At 44.8% G+C, this 24,909-nt stretch overlaps 1 protein-coding gene across 1 annotated transcript in view; it reads left to right on the top strand.

The window, feature by feature from the left end:
* Positions 1-24,909, top strand: part of LOC107189151 — a 63,553-nt gene that overhangs the window by 13,975 nt on the left and 24,669 nt on the right. Inside the window, exons 2-4 of the mRNA XM_015577626.1 lie at positions 11,204-13,059; positions 22,434-22,628; positions 23,579-23,689. Coding sequence (XP_015433112.1) covers positions 11,204-13,059; positions 22,434-22,628; positions 23,579-23,689 — 2,162 coding nt within the window. The remainder of the gene's footprint in view (positions 1-11,203; positions 13,060-22,433; positions 22,629-23,578; positions 23,690-24,909) is intronic.

The raw sequence follows: 24,909 nt of genomic DNA, 5'->3' as shown, positions 1-24,909 counted from the left end.
CCAACGACGATACCCTCGCCCGATCCCTGACTGAATCGAACTGTTGTGCTGAGCGTCTGTTGCTCTCTCGTCTGGCCGTTCGGTTCATTTGCTCGTCGTGAAATCGAGGACAGTGGATGCTATTTATACGATTACGCCGCGACCGAATGAAATCGGTTTCGTCCTGTCGGCGAACTCCTCAGCCCTTCGAAGGAAAATTATCCGAGCGTCACGTTCCATACCGAGATCTCTCGTGTCGAATTATTCTTCACGGCAATCTAGCGTCGACACTTCTCTGTCTTTTTTATACTGCAGACGTTGAAACTACGGTTTATACAGAAACTAACTTTTGGAAAAATCAGGTTTTCAAATTCGAATATTCCAAAAAAACCGGCTACACCGGGTTTTGAATTTTTACAAAAAAACAAAACGTAATTGAAACAATAAAAAAGTATTTATACCTATTTTGAATTTTTTCAGTTTATTTAACATTTATAGCATATAGATATGACTATGTGAAATATGATAAATGGTAAAGCTAACATTCTTATTCTTGTCATAAAATCCTTACGAAACCGAAGAAAATACAATCTTCAAATCTGCCTGTACAAATTACTTTGAAATGTATTATTTTGCATAAAGTATCCGGCAGTCTAGTGATAAGAACTCGCGGAATTATTCGGGGATTCGTCGCGAAAGTTTCATTCTTCGCAAAAACCGTTCCACAGTTTTCAATCAGGCTTAGAGCGTAGAATGTTCTACAGTGGATTTCAAAGCGCCACGTTACCCCGAATACCTCGCTTCATTAATTCCCTGACGGCGTAACGATTGCGTCTTGCATCGGTGGACGTTGCCACGATGGGGCATTCTTCCACGGTCGTGTTCCGTGCAAGTGAATTCCAGACCTTTCGGTTTTCCAAAGTCTGTTGTGTGCAGAATGATTTCAGTGGAAATTGGAGGTAGACCATCCACGATAAGTGTTACGCGATTCAATCGTGTATAATTACGTGAATACGGTGGGATATTTCAATTGAGAAATTTAAATTGATGGTGTATACAAAGGACGAGATCTGGAGTAAAATATACCGTGTATTACTCATTGTATATAGCGGCGTTTTAATGTACGCTGCGCCTTTTGAATGCACCTGCGAGACTATATTCTGCCATACTTCTGTGGGACTTGTGCCTATAAGTTCCATTTATAAAGAAGAAAGTAATCGCTCGATATTACGACGTACCGTGGAAAATTCATTATTACGTGAATGGTTTGAACTTGACTTTATAACTCTCTTTCGACGACTGTGGGAAAGTGACATGATGGAGTTAGCTCTAGAAAACAAAAGTGTCTTTTCCTGTTTCCTGTATATCTTGAGAACTATATCAGATATAAAAAAACTGTTTCAATGAAAATTTAATGTCCTTTTACGCTCTATAAAACCGTGTAATAAAATCGTTGAACATTTGTTTCTTAAATAAATAAATAACAAACGAATTTTTAACAATTTCATTATACACTTTTATAGAGCATAGAGATATATTAAATTTTCCTTACAATAATTTCTTGATATTTACTATAGCTTTCAAGGTATACAGAAAAATAGGTAAAGTCGCATTAACATTTAAGGGGCAGTTTCACCCTAATGAACTGAACAATTGCCTGATGATTCGGTGTCCCCAGCACATCTGCAGAGTTAAAAAAAAGAATTTTTCGGGTAACCTTCAGTTCCCGCTTGGTAGCTGTTTCGATCCACGAAACGAAAAGTGTCTCACGGAGGGATATGTATATCGCGTAGGTTGGTGCTTCGACGAAGCGAAGGATAATCGAGCGTTACGCGCAAATGCAACGCAACACTGACTTTCTCGCCGACCATGTGAACCGCAGCTGTCCCGTTCCTCCGCTCAGCCAGAGCCCGCCGGCTGAATTACGACGGACAGATAACAACGGAAACCACCCGGTATATGCAAATTGAGATTTACGCATAAACAATGAAGAAAAATCCAGGCCCAGATACCTGAGAAAATAGAAATATCAGAAGACTTCAGTTCACTGATATCAAAGACGCCACGCTGAGAATAGAGTCTCGATGCAGGGCTGAATTAGGTAGCTTCCGCGTTTGACGTCGTATTTAGCTGGGGCTCCATATGGCGCTTCATACTTTTTATCAATTTTACCAATTTATTTTGAATGATTAATATTTTAAACTACTTCTAAATACTTAAATGGAAAGAAATTTACAAATACTTCTCGATTATTGTCCCGAACTCAAGTCCGCCCTGGGATAATAATCGCGTAAGGAAAAATGCTTCAGATCATCGTAAATTTTCAGACCATCGTTCTCACTGAAATCATAGTTCACACGATGAATTCCCGTCGGGATCAGCTGAACAGAGAGCTTCCAAGGACGACAGTGAAAAGGGGGGCAAAAAGAGTAGTGGAGAGTCAAGAATTCAAGAATCGCGTGTTCCCTGGGCTAAAGGGGGCCGGGAAGAAGCGGGTTAATTTTCCCCGCGGCTTCCGGTGACCTTGGACGACGCACCGGCGCGCCAATAGCGCAGGAAGAAACGAAACCGACCGAGACACTCTCCCATTCATTGTCCGGGGATGCGCGAGGATAATTGGGGGAGAGCGCGCACAGTCGGTCATCCTCATCGTTCGCGGTGGAATGCCGCGAATACCAATTCCCCGCAGGTCGTTCAACCCGCTTCTCCTCGGCTCGGCCACGCTCGTATCCGTTCGTCTCAGCTCGACGCAGCGCGTTCCTCCCGGCGGAAAACCCGAGAACTCGTTCCGAGGGGACCGTCTTGGTCTTTCCAAAAAAGCATCCCCTCTTCATCTTCCACCACTGCCTTCGCCCTGGGAAATGCAGACAGCCCGGTTCCCCTGATCGTCCCATTGGTCCTTTTGTAACGGGTCGTGCGGAGGCGGAAACCGGAATCGAGAAGATCAAAGCTTCTTCCTGGTTGGTGGTTCCGATGAAATTCTGATTTTACAGTACGGTGGCCTTCCTTGCGGATTTTTCTGTATTTGGAAAGGGATGCATTTGTGATAGGGATTCGTGTTTCTCTTAAGAATTCTTTCTCGGAGAAAGTCTTTGATTTCTCATTTATCGAGAAATTACATAATTTCGAGTTTGCTTTTCTGCGGGATACGTAAATTCGGCAGTGGTGGCCGGAATCCGAGCCAAATATCACGTTAATTATAGTACCCGGTGAATTTGTTAGTTCATTGACAACCGGTAGCGCACGGTTACGCTTTATATAGATCACACAGTGCCACGGAGGCGGCTGTCGGTGTGCGTTAAAATCAAACTTATAGACCGTTCGCGAGGAGAAGAACGGTTCATAGAAAACCGTTGTGCAATGCTGGCGTACCGGAATAGATGCAACATTAATGAAGTATTTAAGGATCCGTTTGAAATATTTCACAGACCGCTGGTAGCGAAGAAGTTAAAGCGAACTCCAGTAACACAAAGCTGCCTGGAAAAAAGACAGCTGGTTAACAGAGGACCCAGCGAGTCCATTAAATGCAAATAACGCAATATACGAGCGGGTGTGTTGGTCGAACGAATTTACGTATCAAACGTGGAACGTCGACCTGTATAAAGGAAAGTTCGAAAAGCGACGATCGATCCAGGGTGTCTTTGTGCACCAGGGACCAAGCACATCTGCAAGTTTCTGAATTTTCTACGACGCGATACACCGCCCACGAATCGAACATCGTGCCAATTTCTCACGCTGCCAGATTTCGGATTCCTGCCCAGACAACCACGACTTTATTTCGAATTCCGACCGTGACAAATCTGTCTTTCTCTCTTGAAACTCGTGGTAAACTTATCCCGAGTCACCTTTGATATTTCAAAGAATAATAAAAAAACGCACACATACAGAAGAGGTGCCATTTTCAGAGAGTGAAATCGGTTTTCCAGTGGTCCAGGAATACCAGGAGACATCGGAGAAAACTAAGTTTAATGTTTACAAAATTTAATATTACAGAAGCAGGAAAGTAGTGAAATAATCAACACGAGATCCCCCTGGAATCTTATCGATCTCGTCGATGCACAGACGTCGCGAGTCACGGGAATCAAGGGACGCGTGCTGACGTCGAGCGTCTGACAGGCCAATTGTGTCGTGTACGCGACGATCCGTCGTGTCTGGTCGAGAGATTTCTCGGTAGAGCTTTACAGGACCGCGGCCCTCCGCAACGATCGTTGTTGCGCGATTATTAATCACGATAACGAACAGCTCGCGGTGCTGTCGGATAAATTTGTCACGGTTCTGCGAAAGCAACGTTCCGTCTTCATTAAGCCAGCCACCACAGTGTTCCCTCTCCATCCTGGACAGAGTGACTGTCGGACAGTTTTCGAGCGGCTATTTCGTCGCTGTCTCCTCCCTCCCCTGGGAGATGCCCCGAATTTCATGAAGTCTTCGGAGATTAAGCGGAAAATTTATTGCTCTAGCCCCTTGGTATCCTTGGAAACAACGCACTGGTGGAAGATTGATCGACGGAAATTCTTGGAGACATCACTGACAGATGAGACTTTTCAGTCCCCTCGAGGCCTTGGACGTCATTAATTTTTCCATATTTCGTGTTTCCATATTTTTGAAATACGAGACGACACCAGCGAAGATTACTCATCTAGTCTATTTACTATTTGCACCTGTCTCTGGGATTCCGTGTTGTATACTCCAGCATCCCAAGAACATCCCCCCCCCCTTTTACATTCTTACTCCATTTTTACCCGGAGCCTCCTAAACGTTTCTTCGTTCCTCGAATACTTGAACCGTCGCCAAGCAGATTTGGTACTCCGTGCGATCCGCCTTCAGAAGCAAGGAGAGGGTTTGGGTATTCCCTTTCCTTCGGTTTTATATAAATCCGAACCGTCGTCGCGCTGGCCTGTGCAAGCAATCCGTGAAGCTCTCCAAACAAAACCCCATTGGAGGCCATTGACGGCCATTTGTCATCGTTCGATGGAGCACCATGGTGAAGTAGAACCGTCGTTCCGTTCGACGGAAATCGGTTATGGAACGCGTCACGTTCGGTGCTCGAGGCGTTCCTGAGATCGTCCGGTGTCCATTGTAAGAGGAACACGCCGCGAGGAGAAAACGAAAGGGAGCGATGTAAATCCCCATAGTCGTGGTCCCCTCTTCGTGATCGCAGAGGCGACCAGTCTAGTTGCTAGCGATGGGTATGCGATACTCTCGGTCGTCAGGGACTCAAACAAGTACAGTTGGTCTACGATTGCCCGAAACTGGGGATCATTTTGGAACAGTTGTCGTGGAGGGACACGATTTTTATAATCCATGAATTACGTCACTTTATGTACTACATTTTGGACAGAGTCTCCAGTGTGGAACTCTACCAGTAGTGGGGATGAAACAGAAGTATTTGACGTAGAGATCTTCGCGCGCAGTTATCGAGACTTCACCGTATAGTGCAAGTTCGATAATTTATTGTTTCAATATAATACATGTGACCGAGAGGCGTTGCTAGGGATCAATTAACGGACTCCGAATTATCGAGCTTCTACTGTAAAACGAGAAGAACGATGAGAGGTGTACCTATAACTCGAGAAAGTTACAAACTACCGCTCGTAAAATCGGGACGGACTGGTGTTACGATAGCCGGGTAACCGGGGAGCCTGCCCGCGACATCGGGGTCAAGGACTGCAACCTGGGGGGCGAAGAAGGCGGAACTCGAAGGCTTGTTCATCGAGACTACTGGACGGGACTAATTTTTGTTCAGAACTTAGGATAATTGCAAAAAAAATCTACTTATTATATTCCGAACAGCGTTAAAAATTACAGGAGACTACACTTGAAGTTTATATATTCTTGCTCCAACGTTAAACAATTGTGAACAGTTTTTTATAAGCTTCCTTAAAGCTCAAATTGTTCTGAACTTAGCACTCCTTGGGCATGGATCAAAAAATGCTTATGACATCTAACATACCTAAAATATACTTACGTGTGTAAGAGAGAAAAATAAAAAAGTGGTCCAAAATAGGCAACTCTCCCCTACGTTACGCCACTTGTTCGGGTTTTCAGCCCACTTTGCACGATCTGTCGCGACATCGAAGTCGCGCGCTTGATCGAGGCCGTCGCTGCGAGCGCGCAAGACGACGAAACGAGCGTCCCGGCGCGCGACCAGCGACGGTGTGAAGAAAAAAAGAGCGAGAAAGAAGGCCCCGCGGCGACGGCAGGAAAGAGCAAAAGAGGAAGCCTCGGTTAAGTATACACGCGCGACGGTGCGGGGCCCCTGGTGGTGGACTGGTAAAAGTTCGCGGCGGCGCGTTTAATTTCGGCTTTCCTCGCGACGAAAATATTCGCGCCACTTTCCGCGCCGGCATAGCTTCACGGCTAACAGGGATTCCTACGGAGAACCGGAGTCGGTTACCTAATTATAGTTGCATAGAAATCTGTAAGGGGACACCGCGAGAGAGCAAGAGAAAGAGAAAGAGATAAAGAGAGGGACAGACACCGTGTGCCGCGCCTTATGCACTCGGGTTGCAGTGAAAACGCAAGCATACGCACGCACGCGGAAGATTCCTGGCTCGCGTGCGACTAGGCAGCTGCGGTCCCGCGATTTCCGGATAAATCTTGCTGTTTCGCGCCGATCACTTGACTTTTCCCGCCCTCCTTCTGGTTTTCTATGCACCAATAGATCGTTTGGAAAGGTGTTTCCTTCGTTTTCTTGGTCTTTCGTCGATAGTTGTCTTTTAACACTTTGATTGTCACCTCAACCAAAAAGGAGTAACACGTATGTTATAAGTAGTTTCTAAATATTTTTAGAACACCCGAAGTTGTATATTTACAAACGCAAAAAACCTACCGGCAATAAAGTATTAAGAATTATTCTGTATGTAGAATCTGTTAGATAGGATCTATAATCGTCACAGATGGTTTAAATGATTCGAGTATTGATTCTTCATTGGATAACGGTTCGTAGAAACCGATCAGGAAGGATGAGGCATCGATTCGAGGCCAGTCGACCGGTAGTCTTTACAATTGTCTAATTCGTCGAGAACGTCACATTCGCTCGAGTCTCAAGACGGGCCTTCAATGAATAATCCACAGAAACAGATTTATGTGACGTTTATGGGATCTTATAGGAACGTCTTTATTTTCACGGTGGGTTCCTTAAACCCGGAATTCTGTCGCCGAAACGGGCGTGTTGTACACGAATTAACATACGGAAGTAAAGTTTCCATTATCAATTACGTCCTCGTCGGACTCAGGTGCGGCGGTACCTCCCTTCCCCCTTGTGCGGTTAATAAATCCACGGTGGGACGCGACTGGCGACTCGACGACACCGGGTAATCGATCCCTTTCACTCGCCGCATCGGTTACATAAATTCGGTCGATTAACGCGTCTGTTAATTGCCAATCTTAACTGATTCTCCCGTTTCCAAGAATATTTCACTCAGTTTATTCATCCATAGATCAAAATCATGAATAAACAGTGGATGTTTGCGCGTAGTGGGAACCCTGTTCGTGGAATTATTATGGTCACCATAATCGTGCGCGCAACCAATGAAAAATATATCGAACCAATCAACCGTCGATTTCGCAAACAGAAGGACGTGGGTGGATTTATTCGGGGTTTCTATACACACGAACTGGGGCGCCATAACGCGCGTCATACGCAAATTGGCGCGCCAGAGTCGTGTCGGGGCAGCGCGCAATTATAATGCGGTTGCGACATCCGAAGTGGGCACAGAAACGAGACGAAAGCGGGCAGACACCCTCGCGGTACGTTCACCCGCGCCGCCGCCACTGCCTCCAGCGCTTCGGAATGATTGTGCAAATAGTACATGATACTGCAATTTACCGTGTGGAACCTCCTCGCGCTTTCGTTCGTGAAACGTCATACTCTCGTATCCATTCGTGACACGATCAACCAGAGAGAATTATAGGGAGATGGAGCTCAATCTAATCTCTACTTGTGATTAATGTTTTATAAATCGATGGTATTGGAGACCGAATGAACGTTGAAACGAGAGAGAAACAGGGGAGCAAACGTTACCGATGTTCACGATAATGCAATCTAACCCTTTAACGCCCAGACCTTTAAATCGTTGTTTCAAAATTGTGAACCTGGTTGTTGCACCAGTGCAACACTGGGAGTTAAACGGTTAATGGAGAATCTTCCACCTCTGGGGACTTCCCCTTGTGAGTCCCGCGGAGCGTTCGGACACTCATCGATGATTCACTGTATATACAGTGATCTGTCCGCGAAACGATCCACCCGAAATCCATCGAATCAAAAAATTCTCTGAATGAATGGGGAGTGGGGGGGGGGTGTCTCCTCTCACCGTCCCTTTCGTTCGCGGCCGCTTTTGGGCAGAGGATTTCCCAGCCGCGGGACGCGCAGAGAGCGACCTGGCCTCTCCTCTCTCGCTTGCGCGCTCGCGCTCGCGCGTCGTTGAATCGCGGTAGTGTGTCATTCTAAAAATAGAGAGAGGTTTAAACGAGAGAGTAGCCGCGATCCGGGAGAAAGAGAGAAGGGATCGTGGCTCTCCTCTAGTCCCGGTCGTGAACCCGAAGAACGACCTCGGAGAAACGCGCGCTGGCCAAAGGAGGAAGAGGAGGGACGCGGGAAAGAAGGAGAAAAAGGAGGGAGGCCAAGCAGCGACGTACAGGCAAGATGGACGGAAAGAAGAGACGCGTATACACGCGAAGAGCAACGAATGAGAGAAAGGAGGAAAGAAAGAGGGAGAAAGAGCAAGCAAGCAGAAGATTAAATTAAACAGGAGAGCAGCGCGCAGAAGACTTTAAGAGTACCGGGCAGAATGACGACAGGCCCTCTGAAAACGTTCTAGGCGCGATTTTAAATATCACGGCACAGTGCTGCTTGGTGAGCGTCGCGGGAAGCTAGCCAGTGCGCATGTTCATAGCACCGGCGCATGCGCACTCCGAGGCGACCGCTTTCTAATTTTACCGCGCCCCGTCGCGCGTTAGTTTATGGTGGAACTGGTACGACTCGAACCGTCTCCCTTCTCTGTTTATGATCCGTGGCCGGCTGGCTATACATCCTGGAATTTGTCGAGTTGTTGTTGCTACCAGAAATACGCGGGAAATTTGAATTTTCAGGTTGGAACGCGTAGGATTAATGTGGGCGGCGGTCGTCCACCACCTAAAAGTCACGGAATCACGGCTTCTTTCGAACGTTGGGACAGTTACGACAGATCGTGCGATCGGAACTCGTTCAGCTGGGAGGCTGGTCTCGATCAACTCGCGTAACGTTACTGTATCGACGGGGACGGGACAGTTAGGTATTCGTTAACGACCACTTTAGGGGAATATGTAGTTCCGCGGCTCGTCTTGCCGCGTGATACGCTAAAAACGTCCATGCAACATGGTCCGAGTAACGGAATATCATAACTGTCGACCATTAGAGACGCCAGGGAACCTTCCGATCTCTGTCACGAGACAAGCTGAAAAATCATCCCAGTCTTGAACTCCAGCACGTAGCTCCGGGTATCCTTGACTAGTTTCAGGTTTCATTTTCGAAATACGCTCCCGTCGGTACGGCATAAATACACGTACGCACGGAATGGCTAATAATAGGAGGATTTGGCTTGCCAGCCAACGACGCTGGCCTGCACCGCTTCCTGTCTTCCATGCGGCCGTGTCTTCCGTTAATTTCATTGCTCGCGGCCTCTGTCGTGAAGAACGCGGCCATATCGACAGGGAGAAGGAAATCAATGAGTGACATGGCCCGTTTTTCCTGCCGTTGCAGCGGCCACAGCCGCGAATCAAGTAGGCGATCCTCTGAAGAAGAATAGATTTCCTTCTTCGACGAATGCAGAGCGATCTAAGAATAGCACCCCAGTCGCCGTTTTAGGAAAGGATCTCCGGCTGCATACTTTCGTAATCGTCGGACTGCGGATGAAACAGCATCGTCCAAAACACGCGGAATTATTAACCCCACGACGCATCACTCTGACGTTCATCAGATTTACGTGGGTGAAAAAGTACACAATATAAAACAAATTTTTGTATTCATAAATCAACCCTATTATAGAAGTTACTAACTACAGTTCAGACATTTCCTGTCGGAATTTTGGTGGGTATATCTTCTTTTTCTGGTACATCCATGAATTTTCGAATATCTTCCTGAATACTTCTTTGTAAATGAATATTTCTGGATTCATCTTGATGATTTTATAAAATCGACGAGTCATAGAATGTTGTTGAAGACGTTTCAGCGACAGATACGATGTAAAACAATGTTTTCTAGTTCCGAGGAAGTCCAATATTTCCCTGATTTGAATTGTGTACGATCGTGTGCAGTCGAGGCAGAGCCTCTCTAGAGTCTAATTCGGCCGTTGAATTAAGACCCATCCGTTTCCCTCCTGCCTTCATCCCTTAATTAAGACCTGGGGAAAATTGTTCGTCCCGAAATACCCGGCGGTGACCTTCTTTCGAACGAGACTACGAAAGCGACGTGAAACTGATCGCTTCCGACCGGTCGGACCCCGAGTGGTCCCTCGTAAGTGTACAAATTGCCGGAGGAGCATCGATCTATTATTTGCATCGCGTAAATCGAGGGTATCGTGAACAAGGGAGGTGAGAGGGGGCGGTTCCTCTCGGAATTCCTATCGTGAATTTTGCAGCTCGAGCGACACGCCGTCGAATAACAAACGTTCCATTGACCGTTCTGTTTATGGGGCCACTCGCGGCGAGGCTTGCCTTCGCGTGATCGTAAAACTCCTCGCCATTTATTTCAACAGGATTCATCATCGTGCGTGTATCGTGTCTCGAACTGTTTTGCCCCGTAGCAATCGTGATGGTCTGAAGAACCGTCAAGTTACTCGAAATATTAACATTAGAACTGCCGAAGTTTAACATGCTTCTATTTTCGTCGTGTTGGTAAAAGCGACAGTAAATACAGAGGACTCTAACTATATTGCCATGGTCGGGGCTAAAGGGGAGTAAAATGGCAATGAGTTGAGTACCCCCTCCATGCTAAGTTCCGTCGTCATAGCTTCGGCGCCTGCGCAAAAGCTGGATCGTGCTGGTGGGGAGGGCCTCGCGTAGCAATGTGTTTAGTGGCAATATAGTTAGAGTCCACTGTACAGTGTTGTCACATTTTCATTATTTTTTGTAGTAGCCCACGAATCAGGTCATTTTGACATTGCTTTGGTAGTTCTAATGTTAAAATAATAATAGTGGTTCTACTTTCATACATGTTTGTCTAAAACATCCTGTTTTTTTTTTGCAGGTGTCCACGGTGCGACTATCCGAGGATCGAGGCGTGCCATAATGGCGGAGGTGGCGACGAAGAAATCGATAAACGTCGTAAGTAACAAGAAGAACGAGGTTTGCGGTGTGCAGTCTAACAACGGTTTGCTAGATTTGGATAACCTAACCGCGAGTAACAATCAATTAATATCGTTGTGCGACACGAACGACGACGAGGATGATCTAATCCTGACTAACAACACCCGTAACGAGTTGAACACAGACGACAAGAGCCTGCAGGAGCTGATCGAGAGCGAGCTGGCGCTCAGGATCAGCTCCAACAACGACCAGGAGACTGTCGTTGACGGGGAGGAGCCCGAGGAGACCTCGAATCAACCGGAAACGGTGAAGAGGATCGTGTTGGACAGACGACAGGACACGCTGGACGCGAACACCGAGTTCATTCTCGCGGAGACCGAGCATTGTTCGTTGATCGAGGAGCCGTACAGTTATCAGAACGGTCACGTGTCACCGGACACCAAGATCTCCGGTTCCTCCTACGTGGAGACAGTGAAGCCTGACCCGATCACTGTGGATTTCCGGGACGAGAAGCAAGATGTGGAGGAACGTGTATTCGCCGAGCAACCGGAAGTTGGCGGCACGATTGTCATTCAGAAAACAACGACAGACGAGACCGATCAGTCTGCACGTGACTCCGTGGACGATGGCAGGTTATGCCTGCATAACCCGAACAACGAAGACTCGTGCCCGATTTATCCTGTCCCACGGGCAACGGAGGAGAGACCACCCCAAGAGCCGAACATGACCGTCCAGTCCTTCGAATCGGCCTACGAAACCGTCACCGAGCAAGTAACCACGACCCATTCCACGTGTTTCGATAAGCACGAGAAAGAGGAAGAGGAAGAGGTGGTAGAGAGTAAAGTTCTAGAGGATTCAGTAACAGAAGTAGTGCAGATGGACGCAAGGCCGCAAGAAGAGGACGATCCACCAAGGAGGGACCTATTGGACACCTGGACGGGACAGGTAACATTTATGGAAGGTCAGCAGGCTGGTCAGTTCTCCGATAACTTCGACCAAACTCTGTGTCAACAGACTGTGGAGTCGTGCTCCGCGCATGAACTCGCGAAAGAGTCTTCGTTGCTGGAAAACAATAAATTCAACCAGTGTTTGGACCCTGTTATGGCTGAGTCGGGGAAGGAGCAAGACACGGGGGACATGAATCAGCTTCCTGTGGAGGAGTCCAAAGTAGTGTTATTGGATGATAAATCTTCCAGTTCAGTCGACGAGAAGATCCCTGAAGATCTGGAAGACTGTTCGGTTCCCGTGAAATCTGTTGATGACCCAGAACAGGAAGTTAAAGGAACGTCGACTGTGCAATCTAGTAGCTTCGATGATGTCATCTTGATCCCATCGGAGGCGTTGACAGATGCAGCGAGTACCCAAGAGTTCATAGACATTGAACGTCGCGTTTTAAAAGAGGAACTGGACATTGAACGTCTTCTGGACGAAGCCCAGAATTGTGAAAGTCCAGAGAAGATTGATCCCCAGACAGTTAGTTTGCTGGACCTGGATGAGGAAGTACCAGCCAAGGAGGATGAAGTGAAAGAGGAGGGGAATGATATCGCTGACGAGCAGAACGCGATAGCGGAATCGTCCAGTGAACTGTCAGTGTCCGAGTCCACGTTCATCGAGAAAACCGATGTGGTCGCGTCCGACAGTAACGCGACGATTTTCTCGGAAACGAAGTGCCTCGAGTCCGGAAATGACTCGGAACTGATCGACGAGACAACGGAGAACCAGAACCTTGATGGGACCACTCGTGCACCCCTTGCCACCCCGGATGACGAGACCAGCGACGTTTCTAACGCGTGTGACGTAAGTGTTGCCTCTTTTGCTACCAATAAATCCATTCGACCACACCATTTAGGATACTGGATTATGATAGAGAAAGGTACGATGCTTGCGCCTGAATCGTTGCAGTTTGGTTTCCGTGTTGCGTGATGTGTGCATTGGAATTTGATGTCTAATCCTAATCCTAAGGGCTTGAAGTGAACTCGCCACGGCTTCAGGAAATTTCGGAGTCGATAATCCTTGATAGGTCATTCCATGCGAAATCAGAAACTTCTCAGTCCATTCCGGCTCCGGTTCTCCTGCCGGTGCCCAAGACTATAATTACACCCGTTTCCCGCGCTCCCACGTGTATTTCGCTCACGTAACAATTAATTCTCGTTGATTTCCTGTTTATTTATTTATTTAAAATGTTACATCGCAGAAGTCAGGTGGGTCCACGTTTGTTTCTGATCAGAACTGGAAAACTTTTTTTATTTATTTTTTGTATGATCCACGAAACGTCCACGCTAGGGATGTCCGATTCCAATTCGGATCGATAACACATTACATTAACGGCCAAAAGTATGTTTGTTATTAATTGTTATTATATTATAGACACCTAAATATATTTAATTTTTGTTGATATTCTTCAATATATTTCAAAAACTTAGGGTCTAGGGGAACATCTAACCATAGCACACGATAGAGCAAGCCAGGAAGAATCGAATCGGAATGGAACATTCCTAGTCCACGCTTCGTTCCTGGATACGTCGATTAAGTTCTCAACGATTGAGAACCGCGAACAATGCTTGTCCGTGCCAGTGAATGGTCTCGCCGAGGAACGAACCCGGCGCGTTTCATTAAACGACAAAGGCCTAATTGGCTCGTTGACATCGCGCGGCCACGCGTAACCACTTTCGTTCTCCGTTATTTCTCTTCATCGACACCCTCCCCGAAGAATACGACACGCGAGTGCTCGTATTATTCGACGCCCGAGAGCGAATTGTAGTTTCACCGGCTAAAGAACAGAATCGAGCAGACGTGAAGGCGGTAACGAGAGCTGAAAAATTGAAGAACGACGATTATACGTCGGATGAGCGGGGATAAATCGGAGAGTTTGTGTATCAAAGATCACAAGGCTGGCGGTACGGTGTACGGAATAATCGTGAATAATCCCTAAACCGATTTAGACACGCTTTACAGCCAGATTTACCGATTAAGAGAAATCACGACCACGAGACGCGGCTTCCAGGTCGTTTTACAGCGTCACTTTTAAGCACCGGGATATATTTCTTCTTTTATTCGTCGGCTTGGTTACGCCCATGAGAACTGAACAAGCGGCTAGAGAAACTTGCAGTAATTGGGCTGCCGGTTTTACGCTTTTATAAACGTGTTCCGCGAGTCTCGACGAATTTATCGATCTCATAAAATTGTTAATGAAGGTAGTGAATTACTGTTGGGTGGCAGTTTTTGTAGAACTGGCGCCTGAAGGTGCGAACTCCCGTAAATATACACGATCCAACGGTGATAAGTCTGGAAGGGGATAGGTACTTGATGTTAATTGAATTTTATGGAACTGGCATTGTGTTTCTTGCGTATGAATAATAGGGTTCATGACCAAAACCTGGGCGTAAAATTGGTAGGTACTCTACGTTCAGAGTTAGGCAGAATTTTATTCGAATAATACACAGTGAAAAGCAGCAGTACCTAAAACCATCATCCTGGCCTTTAAACAATTAATGGTAATTGTTCGCCAAGTGTCTACTCGCTCCAAAACCAGTATTACAATAACTAACGTATTCGTTCACAAACTTCTGAAATAACAATAGTTGCAAAAGCTTTCATATAATTTCTATTTATATATTTCTTTTATCGTGATTTTATCATCCTTTCATGATAAGCTTTTTATTAATTTTGACATAAAATTCGCCATTTGGTCAACTTCAGGTGACAGCCATCCGTGAATAAATTTGTGCCTCACTGTATGTCATTACAAAAATTTGAATTTCCTCGTTTGATCATCAAGATTACGTTTTCTGTCTTCTATTCGTTATTCAAAACTGTTTATCCAGATAATGAATTCGACTGTCTCTGTCCATGTTAGTATGTGTACCAAGCTCATAGTACGATCAACACGTTCCATTATCGATCGATGCTCGACGTAGTCACAACGATATCGCCGTGGAAGTCAAACAACAACGTTAAACACACCTCGCCGACACTGGTATATACAAGAGACCGCGATAATTCACAGGCGCGAGCGGATCGGCCGCGTACCGGAAGCGATTCGACCATTTATCAAAACGTCGCGGTACGAAACATCGAGTTATCAGAGAGCCGGTTCAACGGCCATCGTAGTCATGTACCCCAAGTAACCTATTCCGCTCGGAACAAGCTTGACCAAGATCGAGGTCGCGACAGAACCCAGGAAATCGGCCCAACCTCGACGTTTCCGCTCCGAGCGCTGTGTTTTAACACTGTATATTTTTAGTATGTTACACAAAAAATCTTTTTTCGTAAAATCAAGAAACAATAATCATTTTAAGACTATTTTAAACAAAATTTCTTTTATAGACAATGTGTTTGCTCTCGATACATAACGGTACTGGTGCTCACAGTATCACGGTTTCTCTAATTTTTGGATGTCGTTTTACATTTTTTACAGAAAACGTCTAACGGCATTTTTCATTCGTTGCCATTTGGAAATCTAACAACTTTCAACTTTCAGTGGGTCAATAAAATTTTCCAGAATTCAATAATCTCGTCATTGGAATCGAATCTTTCGACGCTAAGGTTCTCAAAAATTTGATCATCTTATCATTGGAATCGGATCATTCGACCATGAACTGATCAATAAAGTTCTCCAAAATTCGACCATCTTATCGTTCGAATCAAATCTTCCGACCTTGAGCTGGTCAAGGTCCCAGCTTTCCAGGCCAGATCACGGAACATACATGCACACATATGTGTGTCACGGCGCGTTTTTCCCGAACCAAAAAAAAAGGAAGAAAAAAACAAACTCGAGCGCCGGTTACGTCGAACACGCTCTCGGGCCGGCGATATCGAGGTCGATCTTTCATGAGGCCCACGCAACCAATCCCGACGCTCCTCTTGCTGCTGGATCGGCCCGGCGGGGCACCTTTCGTTCTGCCGGCTGAACACACCGTCTGCTCTCCCCCCAGACGTGTTTCACCTGGCCACACGTACGCGGCCAACCGTCGCCCCGTGTCCGGTGGAAACGGCCAATCGCGGAAATCCACCGTATCCCCACGATTTCCTCCCGCTCCTATCTCTTTCTCTCTCTGTCCACGCTTTGGAGAGCACCGAGTTTCCTGAACCTGGGCCTTCAGAGTATCGCGAGCGCGCAGACATCGCTCTGGAGTCGTGGATTTACCGGTAACACGTACGCGACCGATCCTCCCGCAACAGCGGTTCGTCGAGGATGATCATCACCCAGGTAGGACTGTAGATCACAAACGGAACACTAGTTCTTTCATCCCTTTTCGTTCATTCTCGTGTAGTCTTCTATCTTTCTCCTTCAAAAAACGCCTCTTTAGGCGCTGTTGTGGCGTCCACTCGTAAACACGGTGGATACATCTAATGTTCATACAAATTTATAAAAAATTTTTTATTTTGTTTATAAAAACATTACTTATAAATTTTATATTCTTTTCATAAATATGAATACATGCTTGCCATGTTTGGTTTTTGAAATTCCGATTTTTTACACTCAAATTAACCTTCTGAATTCCGAAATCGGCGTTCTGTACCACTGTGAACCGGTCCGTCGTGCACCGGAAACCGAACCACACGAAATCCCTCGGTGCGAGAAACGCGAATAGGGGGAAAACACGCGGTTCCTTTCGAACGACGTGGCTCACGTGACGGGGACCCAGGTATATTTTCCAACGGTACGTGTGAACCACGCAGTTTCTTCTTCGAGACGACGCCAAGACCTCATAACGCGAGGATCTTTATTATATTGAACGCGTCCAACTGCCGCGTGGTTCGATGAACGCGATCGAAGATTGATTGTGAAGTAGATGGAGATTGTGGATTCGAGGTGATTAATTAGGAGTGACTAGAATCCCCTTGAAAGTGTATTCCACAGTGTCTTGCAATAGATTCGATTTATCACAGGTGAAATATGTTCTTTTTTTTGTAAATTCAGTGCGCACTTACGGTAAACGTCGCTTATCGAGTGTTTCAAAATCGGAAGTGTATTAGTGTCTTCGAAAACTTGTCGTACACTCATCGAAATTCTTATGGATCAGATCGAGGGTGAATGTCCCAATTAGTGCCAGTGTCCCTAATACTGTCACTTTATTTATTTTAGTTAATGAAAACATAACGTATAAAGAACTCACGTCAAAATAAAGAAATACATGCACTTGTTATGTATCTGGTATTTAGAAATTAGTGTTGAAAAATGAAAGTGTAATTTGAGCGTCAAAAAGAAAACTACGTAAGTAGGAAATGATGGTCTGAAATCATACTAAAGCAAGAGCCGTAATTTTACCATTCAACCTATATCCATTGCACAAAATGAACTGTTAAAATATACAGGGTATTCCAATATTAAACAATCAAACTTCACCAGTATATTCTATATATAAAAATAAGGGAAAAAATGTTGTATAAACATAGGCCTGCAAACGCTTTATAAAAAAGGTGTATTAAAAATATGAAACCTAAAGTCAATAGCGAGTTCGTTGTATATAAATCGGAATGTAATAATAAGCCGACGGTATTTATGGAATCTGCTCCTTCTAGCCATGTTTACTATGTCAAGTTTGCATTCGTAACGGCGGTCGGCGGTTTGAAATGGAAACATAAACTTCTTTTCAATCTAATAAAGCGTTTGCAGACCTATGTTCATATAACTTTTTTTTTTATTTTTACTCATAGAACATATTGGAGCAATTTGATCGTTTATTCCTGGAATACCCTGTATAAGAATTACTTTCATTTTCGAGGTGACAGTTATAGGGACTCTGGCGATTGCTCACAGATTTTAACTAATTAATTCTTCATATTTAATGTTTAAAACTACTTTTCTTTAATGAAAGAGATGTTAGACAATATTATATTTCCAAGTGCGACGATTATTAGGTCAAACAACACGGAAAATGATTAAATGAATTAAGCTGGCAGTAATTGGGAAATCTACCCTATTTTATATTATCGGAACACGGTTCATGGGAGGATACAAATTAAGCCCCGTTCCCACACGATCGATCAGTCGACTCAGATCGTATGTGTACACTTCACTCTCAGCAGACACCTGTGAGAGAACGTTGAGCCTCCCGTGAGAACGTGGCATTATCGGATAGAGAATCCACGAAACGCTATCACAGCCATCCCTAAGTAAAAGAGATCGTCCGTAGGTTTCCCAAGAGGTCGGACCCGATCCAAAAATTGTGAAAGTGAATCATTATCGTCGTCTCACCGACGAATTAGAAAGTCTCTCGTCCTCGTCGATGCTGCTGTTACGAAAGCCAGTCGGTGCTGCTCCCGTTCACCGTGACCATCTAATTTTTCATCGGGACAACGATAGATCGTCTTCGATCTAACCCTCACAAGGGAAGGATCCGAACTGTCCGACTTCGATTTTAACAGGGGTTTTTGTGAGATGATAGTATACACGTTCCTAATGGTGTATGTGAAATATCAGGTGTAGATGGTCGAGATATAAACAATTAAATTTATGTACCTATTAGGTATCCTGTGAATGTAAGTCAAACTTGTCGAATTACAAGGTTATTTGAATGGGAAATCGAACCCGCAGGATCATATTATCCGAGGAAACGATGCAACAACATTGTATAAAGTTTCGAAACACCTCCACTTTCGGGGAAGATGCCGCGTAATCACCGGCTCGTATCGAGGTTCCTCGAGTCACGTGGGCACCGTAATTACATGTCTCTGTTGCGCGCGCGAGCGATCGCAAGCGATCGCGAACCACCGGTAACGAACCATTGTGCCCGATCACCTGCCGCTCCCCCCTCCCCCTTGTCTTCTAATAATAAGATCGTGGATAAAGTCATCTTCGAATGCCCCGACAATCTCCGCGACTAATTTGCTTCGGGATCTCTTCATTAAAGTATCCGTGACAACCAGACCAAAAGGAATTTCGCGGGTACGAACTTTCGCCTGTCTGATGTAATTAATAATCTCCTCCCAAGGCGATGTATAGACTGGGAATTGTTACGCATTTATAGCATCCTTTTATTTGGAAAATGCAATAAAATAGATGCTTCGATGAATCCTTTTTTTGTAGTAAACTCACAGACTTCAAAATTCTGCTCCATTTTAATTTTTAGATATTGGTATCAGAAATTCCTTACTTGCATAAACAGATTAACAACTTATTGCAGTTTAGTGGTGTACTATACGTGGTTGCGTTGATCTCGTGACTGAGAAGAGATCTGTCTAGACTCTATTACGTCTAGGCATCGAGCATCCTGAGGTATCTCGTTGATATTCTCAGGTAATGAGGGTTGATTATCTTCTCCTCTTGAGATCCCCTACCTCGTATCGATTGGGATCATTATATTCTCGATGGTTCGATCGTTCTGTTTACCAACACCGTATGGAATTACAGTCAGATCCACTCGACTCAGTCTATGAATATTTATTGTGGAAAACGGTATCGTTATCCCGCGATCGTGTCAATTAAAAGGAAAAACACGGTTATACACGGTATCGTCGTGAAGCAGGGAGGGATGTTTTTCTATGAATCGTGGTGCAAGACAGTCGGTCAGTCGACTTCCTTGTCGGTCGTTCAACGTCCGTGAACCCAAGGGGGGACGATGGCCAGACCGGAAATTCATTAGGCATAACGAGCACGATAAAAATCACCGTGAGAAAATCACCGTTCCATTTAGGAAGCTCGTAAAGGTGTCGATTACTTATCCTCTAGCTGTAGAAAAGCGTCGTTTACATAGATTTTCCCGCTGTTCAAGGCGCGTTTTATCGACGAAGAGGAGCGTGTTTATCGTCGAGAGGATTTTACTGTCCTAAACCTTCTGCATCATTTGAGAAAAAATTAAAAATAGGCATTTAGCAGTTTTATTGCCACTATTGCCGTATGGCTACGTATTCTAGATTCATAATCATGTATTTTTTCGTATCTGTGAATATACACAAAAATACAACAAAATATTTCTTTGATAATTTTTAAATAATTTCAGAATAAAAAGATTGACACGAAATTTTTTTATTAAATTTAATTATAAATATCTCAGGAAGTATTACAAAATTTAATATTTCATTGATTTGAGCAACGTAGTGTCTCAGTATTGATGGTACAGACAGGGATGAGGTGATTCTACATAAGAAAATAAGTCGAAAATGTACGATAAAATTTTAGCATCCGAGGCATAGTTTTCGAGAAAATCGAATTTGAAGATTTATCTGTAACGCGTATATTCGTCATGATAGTAAGTAGAAACAGAATGTAGTGAACAGACGCGGTAGTCAAAAGTCTTATTCAATTGCACGCGTGTCCAGTAGATTTTCAAAGTCGCATTTCTCAGGAACGAAATCTGAAATGAAACAATATTATTCAAAACACAAAAATTAATACTTTCGGTTCGACCAACAATTTCGATCCAATTGTTGTTCGTGTGGAAGGAATGCTTATTACGATGGGGAATCAGGATGACCGTTCGTCGAAAAATCCAACGCGGTTTCTCGCGGCGAACCGCGATTCGCTCGTTAAGCCGATCGTAAGGCTACGCGATTCATATCTATCCCGGTCGTTAATACCTTATTAACGCGTGGGGATGGAATGCACGACAGTCGGTCGCTTCGAATCAACGTTGCTTGCCCATTCATCGCGATACGACGACCGTAACTCATCCATTCTACTAATTGAAGAAATAAATGCTTGACGAGTGTCCCCCTAACGCGTCCGCTATCGCATCTAAACAGATCTGTGCATTGATTAACACGATGTTAATTAAGATTGATAAGATTCCATGAGTTCGCAGGAACAGATAGGGTGCTCAATCTTGATCCAGATACATTCCCCTTTCGCTAAGAACACTAGTTTACAAAATCCAAAGAATTGAATGAAATTCTTTTGCATGGTGGTCCTCTAAACTCAAAAATCGATATAAGACGAAATCCTAAGGATACGTTTTTGAGATATCGCCCGATGAATATTTTGGTAATTTTGAAAAAATACCAAAATATTCATCGGGCGATATCTCACAAACGTATCCTTCGGATTTCCTCTCATGTCGATTTTTGAGTTTAGGGTACCACCTTACATTAGAATTTCATAGTGGAGTCTCGGTCACCAAAAGGCTGTAAACTAATGGAATCAGTGTCACGATGAATACGTTGCCCTCGTTTAATAAAAAAGAAAATATCATCCGTTCTGGAATCTCTAGAAAATGAATTTTTATTCCTCTTTAATTCAATGAACATTCAACAATTTCTTTATGATTATATAAATCAGAGAATTAACGGCGTAGAAATTGTTGGTCGATCGTTAAATTCCGTCGGTTGAAAATTCAACCTGATTCACCGAGATGATTGACAGTTTCACGTGCCAGGAAGACGAGTTACCATTTCCTACGCGTCTCCTCTTTGTAATTACACAGTCGGGGTGTCACCTTTCGAATATGCAAAATAGTAGGCCACAGCCTTAATTTAGCATATCTCCGTGAAAGAGAAGAAAAAACATGAAAAATAATCGCTCCTCCGTCGAGTTTGCTTATCTATCTCGCGCTCGTCCCGCGAGTAAAACGATCGAAAAGTGCCATCGTCGGATATACTAAGGAGAAAAACGGTCGGAAGGAGGTCGGACCGTTCGAGTTCTCGTCCGTTGATCGCTGTTATTAGCGACTCCACTTTCAATATTTCGCAACATTAAGAGCCGATCCTTCCCTGCGGATGTCTCTCTGACGTGTTCGCCGAGGAAAATCCGCGAGACGTTGTTAAGGAAATTGTTCGAGCGTCACACTCTTTAATTTCGTGGACAGTTACCGATCACGAGGCTCGGCTGCAAGATTATGTTAAACTATCGGTTTGCGCGTGCTCCCCGGGTATAAAAAACTGACGTACGAACCTGTTTGATGTACACGACACACGTTTCGAATCAATCTATCGATCCGTGACGTTTATAAATATAAATGAAAATTCCAGTAAGTTCAAGTGCACCTGGACGTCACATTTCCTACATTCTACCGGAAATGGTCGATATCGCGAGGATTGAAAGCAGGGGTTGAGAACTGTTATAATATCGATTTGGGTTCTTGATACAGTTTCAGAGAACCGTTATTTCCTATAAAACTTACACAGAACTGAAATTTTCATCTACAGGGTGTCCCATATTTAAATAGCCTCGCTATTAAAAGATGTTTATGACATAGGTAAGAGCTAAAGTGTTCTTTTTCTATGAAACGCAGAGCGAAAGCCGCGAGGAGACAATAACAACGACTTCGTCCGTGGTCACCTCGTCTACGACGAAGAACGGTACCAAGACGAAGAAGAAGAAGATCGAGGGCGTCGCTGGAAACGATGCCTCGCCGAACCTCACTCCCCGTACAAAGAAGACCAAGAAGAGCAAGAAAAGCGAGCTCGAGAAGGAAAACATCTCCGTGGTAAGTGGACGAAACCACGAAATCTATCCTCTTTGGTTTCTCTACAGGGTAGTTTCGCGACAAGGAGACAGGAACCTACCGCGTTGTTCGGTTCCAACCGTAAAGCTCGGCTTCCGGCGGATATAGGAACGATTGAAGACGATCGAATCGAGATCGGTGAGACCGAGGAGACGTGGGTATACGTAATATGCCGTGCATGGAACCGTTATCGTGTTAATTAGTGGTCGGAGCATCCATCGGGCAGAAGGAGACGATCGTCGCATGCGCCAAAACCGGAAGTCCGCTGTTTAATCCTTATTCGCATGCCGCGTTGATTCCCTCGCGATAGAGTTTCCACCGTGTTTTCACTTTAATTGACGCTAAACAGAAGTGAAACGGGATACGTACTCCCTTTTCCTACCTTTTGTGCGTTTTTCTGGGATAATTGTCTCGCTGTTTGGGAATCGACATCGCGCGTTTAAACGGAGGAATTCAGGACTTCCGTTCCCCACGGCGTTGAAGAATCGTCGCTTTTGGACATTCCGATGGCTGGGAATCTTTCCTTCGCTAGCATTCCGACGACTAGCTTTTCCCCGAACAGTTTTCCTTGTAATCTAATCCCTGACGTACTCTTTGAGAAACTCCTCCACGCGACAGGGAACCATTCTTTTCTGCTTCAAGAAACACAAAGTCGTCGAACAAAGACGCCGATCGAGAACGAGACAAAAAGTTTCGCTCCCGGTACCATTTCAACACACTTCCGAGATCCGTGCTTATAGTTTCCCTTTGTGTATGTACTTTGACGGGAGTTTCGAACTGTTGAAGAATCCCAGACGACGGAATGCTCCGAAGACGAAGGTCGACGTGTCCCTCGGAGATATGTCCGATCCTCGAACGTGAACCTTGTGTCCGTAACGGCGATCGGTTGCATGTATGTACAAGTGTGCCTGTGTTTCTTCTGTTTTTGTCAGAACTCTAACTTGCGAGAGCCGAGCATGCACACCGGTTCCCGGCGCACGCATCCGGATTCCCTCGATTTCTCGGACGAGGACGATCTGTCGAACGTGAACGTCAAGTCGCTGGTAAGTGCCGAGCCGCGGTTGTACGTAGGGTAAATTCAGGAGAGACGCCACACTTTTAATATCTTTCGATTCAAACATAATAATTACATAATATTGCATCTTTTTGTACTGATAACGTCGGGAATATCGGTATTAAACCGAACTATGTCTTTTTATTTTTTGCATTGTGTATTTATTTTTGGAAGGAATACTTGAATTTTTCAATCGAAAATGCTTAAGTCTACAGACTCGTCTCGATTATTGTCCTGAACTTGAGAAATACTTCAGACCCTCGTAAATTCGTTTTTTGGTTCTCCAAAATGGTGTTGGTTCTCAACCAAAAAGGGTGGCATCTCTCCTACAGGATATAGGAGAGACGCCGGTTTGGCAACATTTACTCAGATTTGGGCAAAATGTAATATAATTGCAAAATCCAAATCACAGTTACTCTGTAATTACAATATTATTTCAAGACAATTACAATTACCTAGTTCCTCTAAATTTTTGTTCATTTCACATGAAAAAAGTTTACAAGTCGTTTGTATTTTTTCGTAACGTTACGAGCGTATTATTATAATAAAAAAAAAGATCGTATTAATCGGTGGCGTCTCTTCTGAATTTACCCTGTGTACGTACGTAATTCAGCTCGTGGCCACGGGGACGGAACGACAAAAAGGGAGTCAGCTCGCGAGCAACGAAATGGAATTTTCCCAGTGATTCCGTCGAAACGAGCCGCGTCCGAGGAAATTGCCCGTGATCGAATTCGACTCGCGTCGAGGGACCCCCGTTACGCGTTAAGTGCGCGCGGTTTCTTAAACTCGCGTGTCCCGTTCGCGTTCTCTCGCGCAAACCGTACCGAGGAATCCGAGTCGCGTGCGAGGAATTTCCTTCGGATAATTCATTGTTTTTTTATCTTTTCTTTTTTTTTTTTTATTCCATCGCGAGCTTCGTCTGATCGTTCGCTGATCGCGATTTCGTCCGAGATCCCAACGAGATCGAAGTTACGAGGGGATCGCGTGAGCCCATGAACGGTCGTTTTCGATGAACACTCGAAATGGGAAGAAGTGTACTAATTGGAAATCGAATCTGAAACGTTTCACGAAAAGTTGCACGGAATTTGATGCCTTTGTCGAAGACTGTAAACGTATACTAACCATCCCTTGGACAATTTTTACCCGTTATGGGACCTGGTGCTCTGTTTGATCTATAAATCGATCTATATTGAAAAACAATAAACAATA

The sequence above is a fragment of the Dufourea novaeangliae genome, unplaced genomic scaffold (genome assembly GCF_001272555.1).
Source record: "Dufourea novaeangliae isolate 0120121106 unplaced genomic scaffold, ASM127255v1 scaffold146, whole genome shotgun sequence".
Taxonomy (NCBI): Eukaryota; Metazoa; Arthropoda; class Insecta; order Hymenoptera; family Halictidae; genus Dufourea; species Dufourea novaeangliae.
The sequence above is the reverse complement of the archived record's forward strand: the minus strand, read 5'-3'. Positions and strand labels throughout refer to the sequence as shown.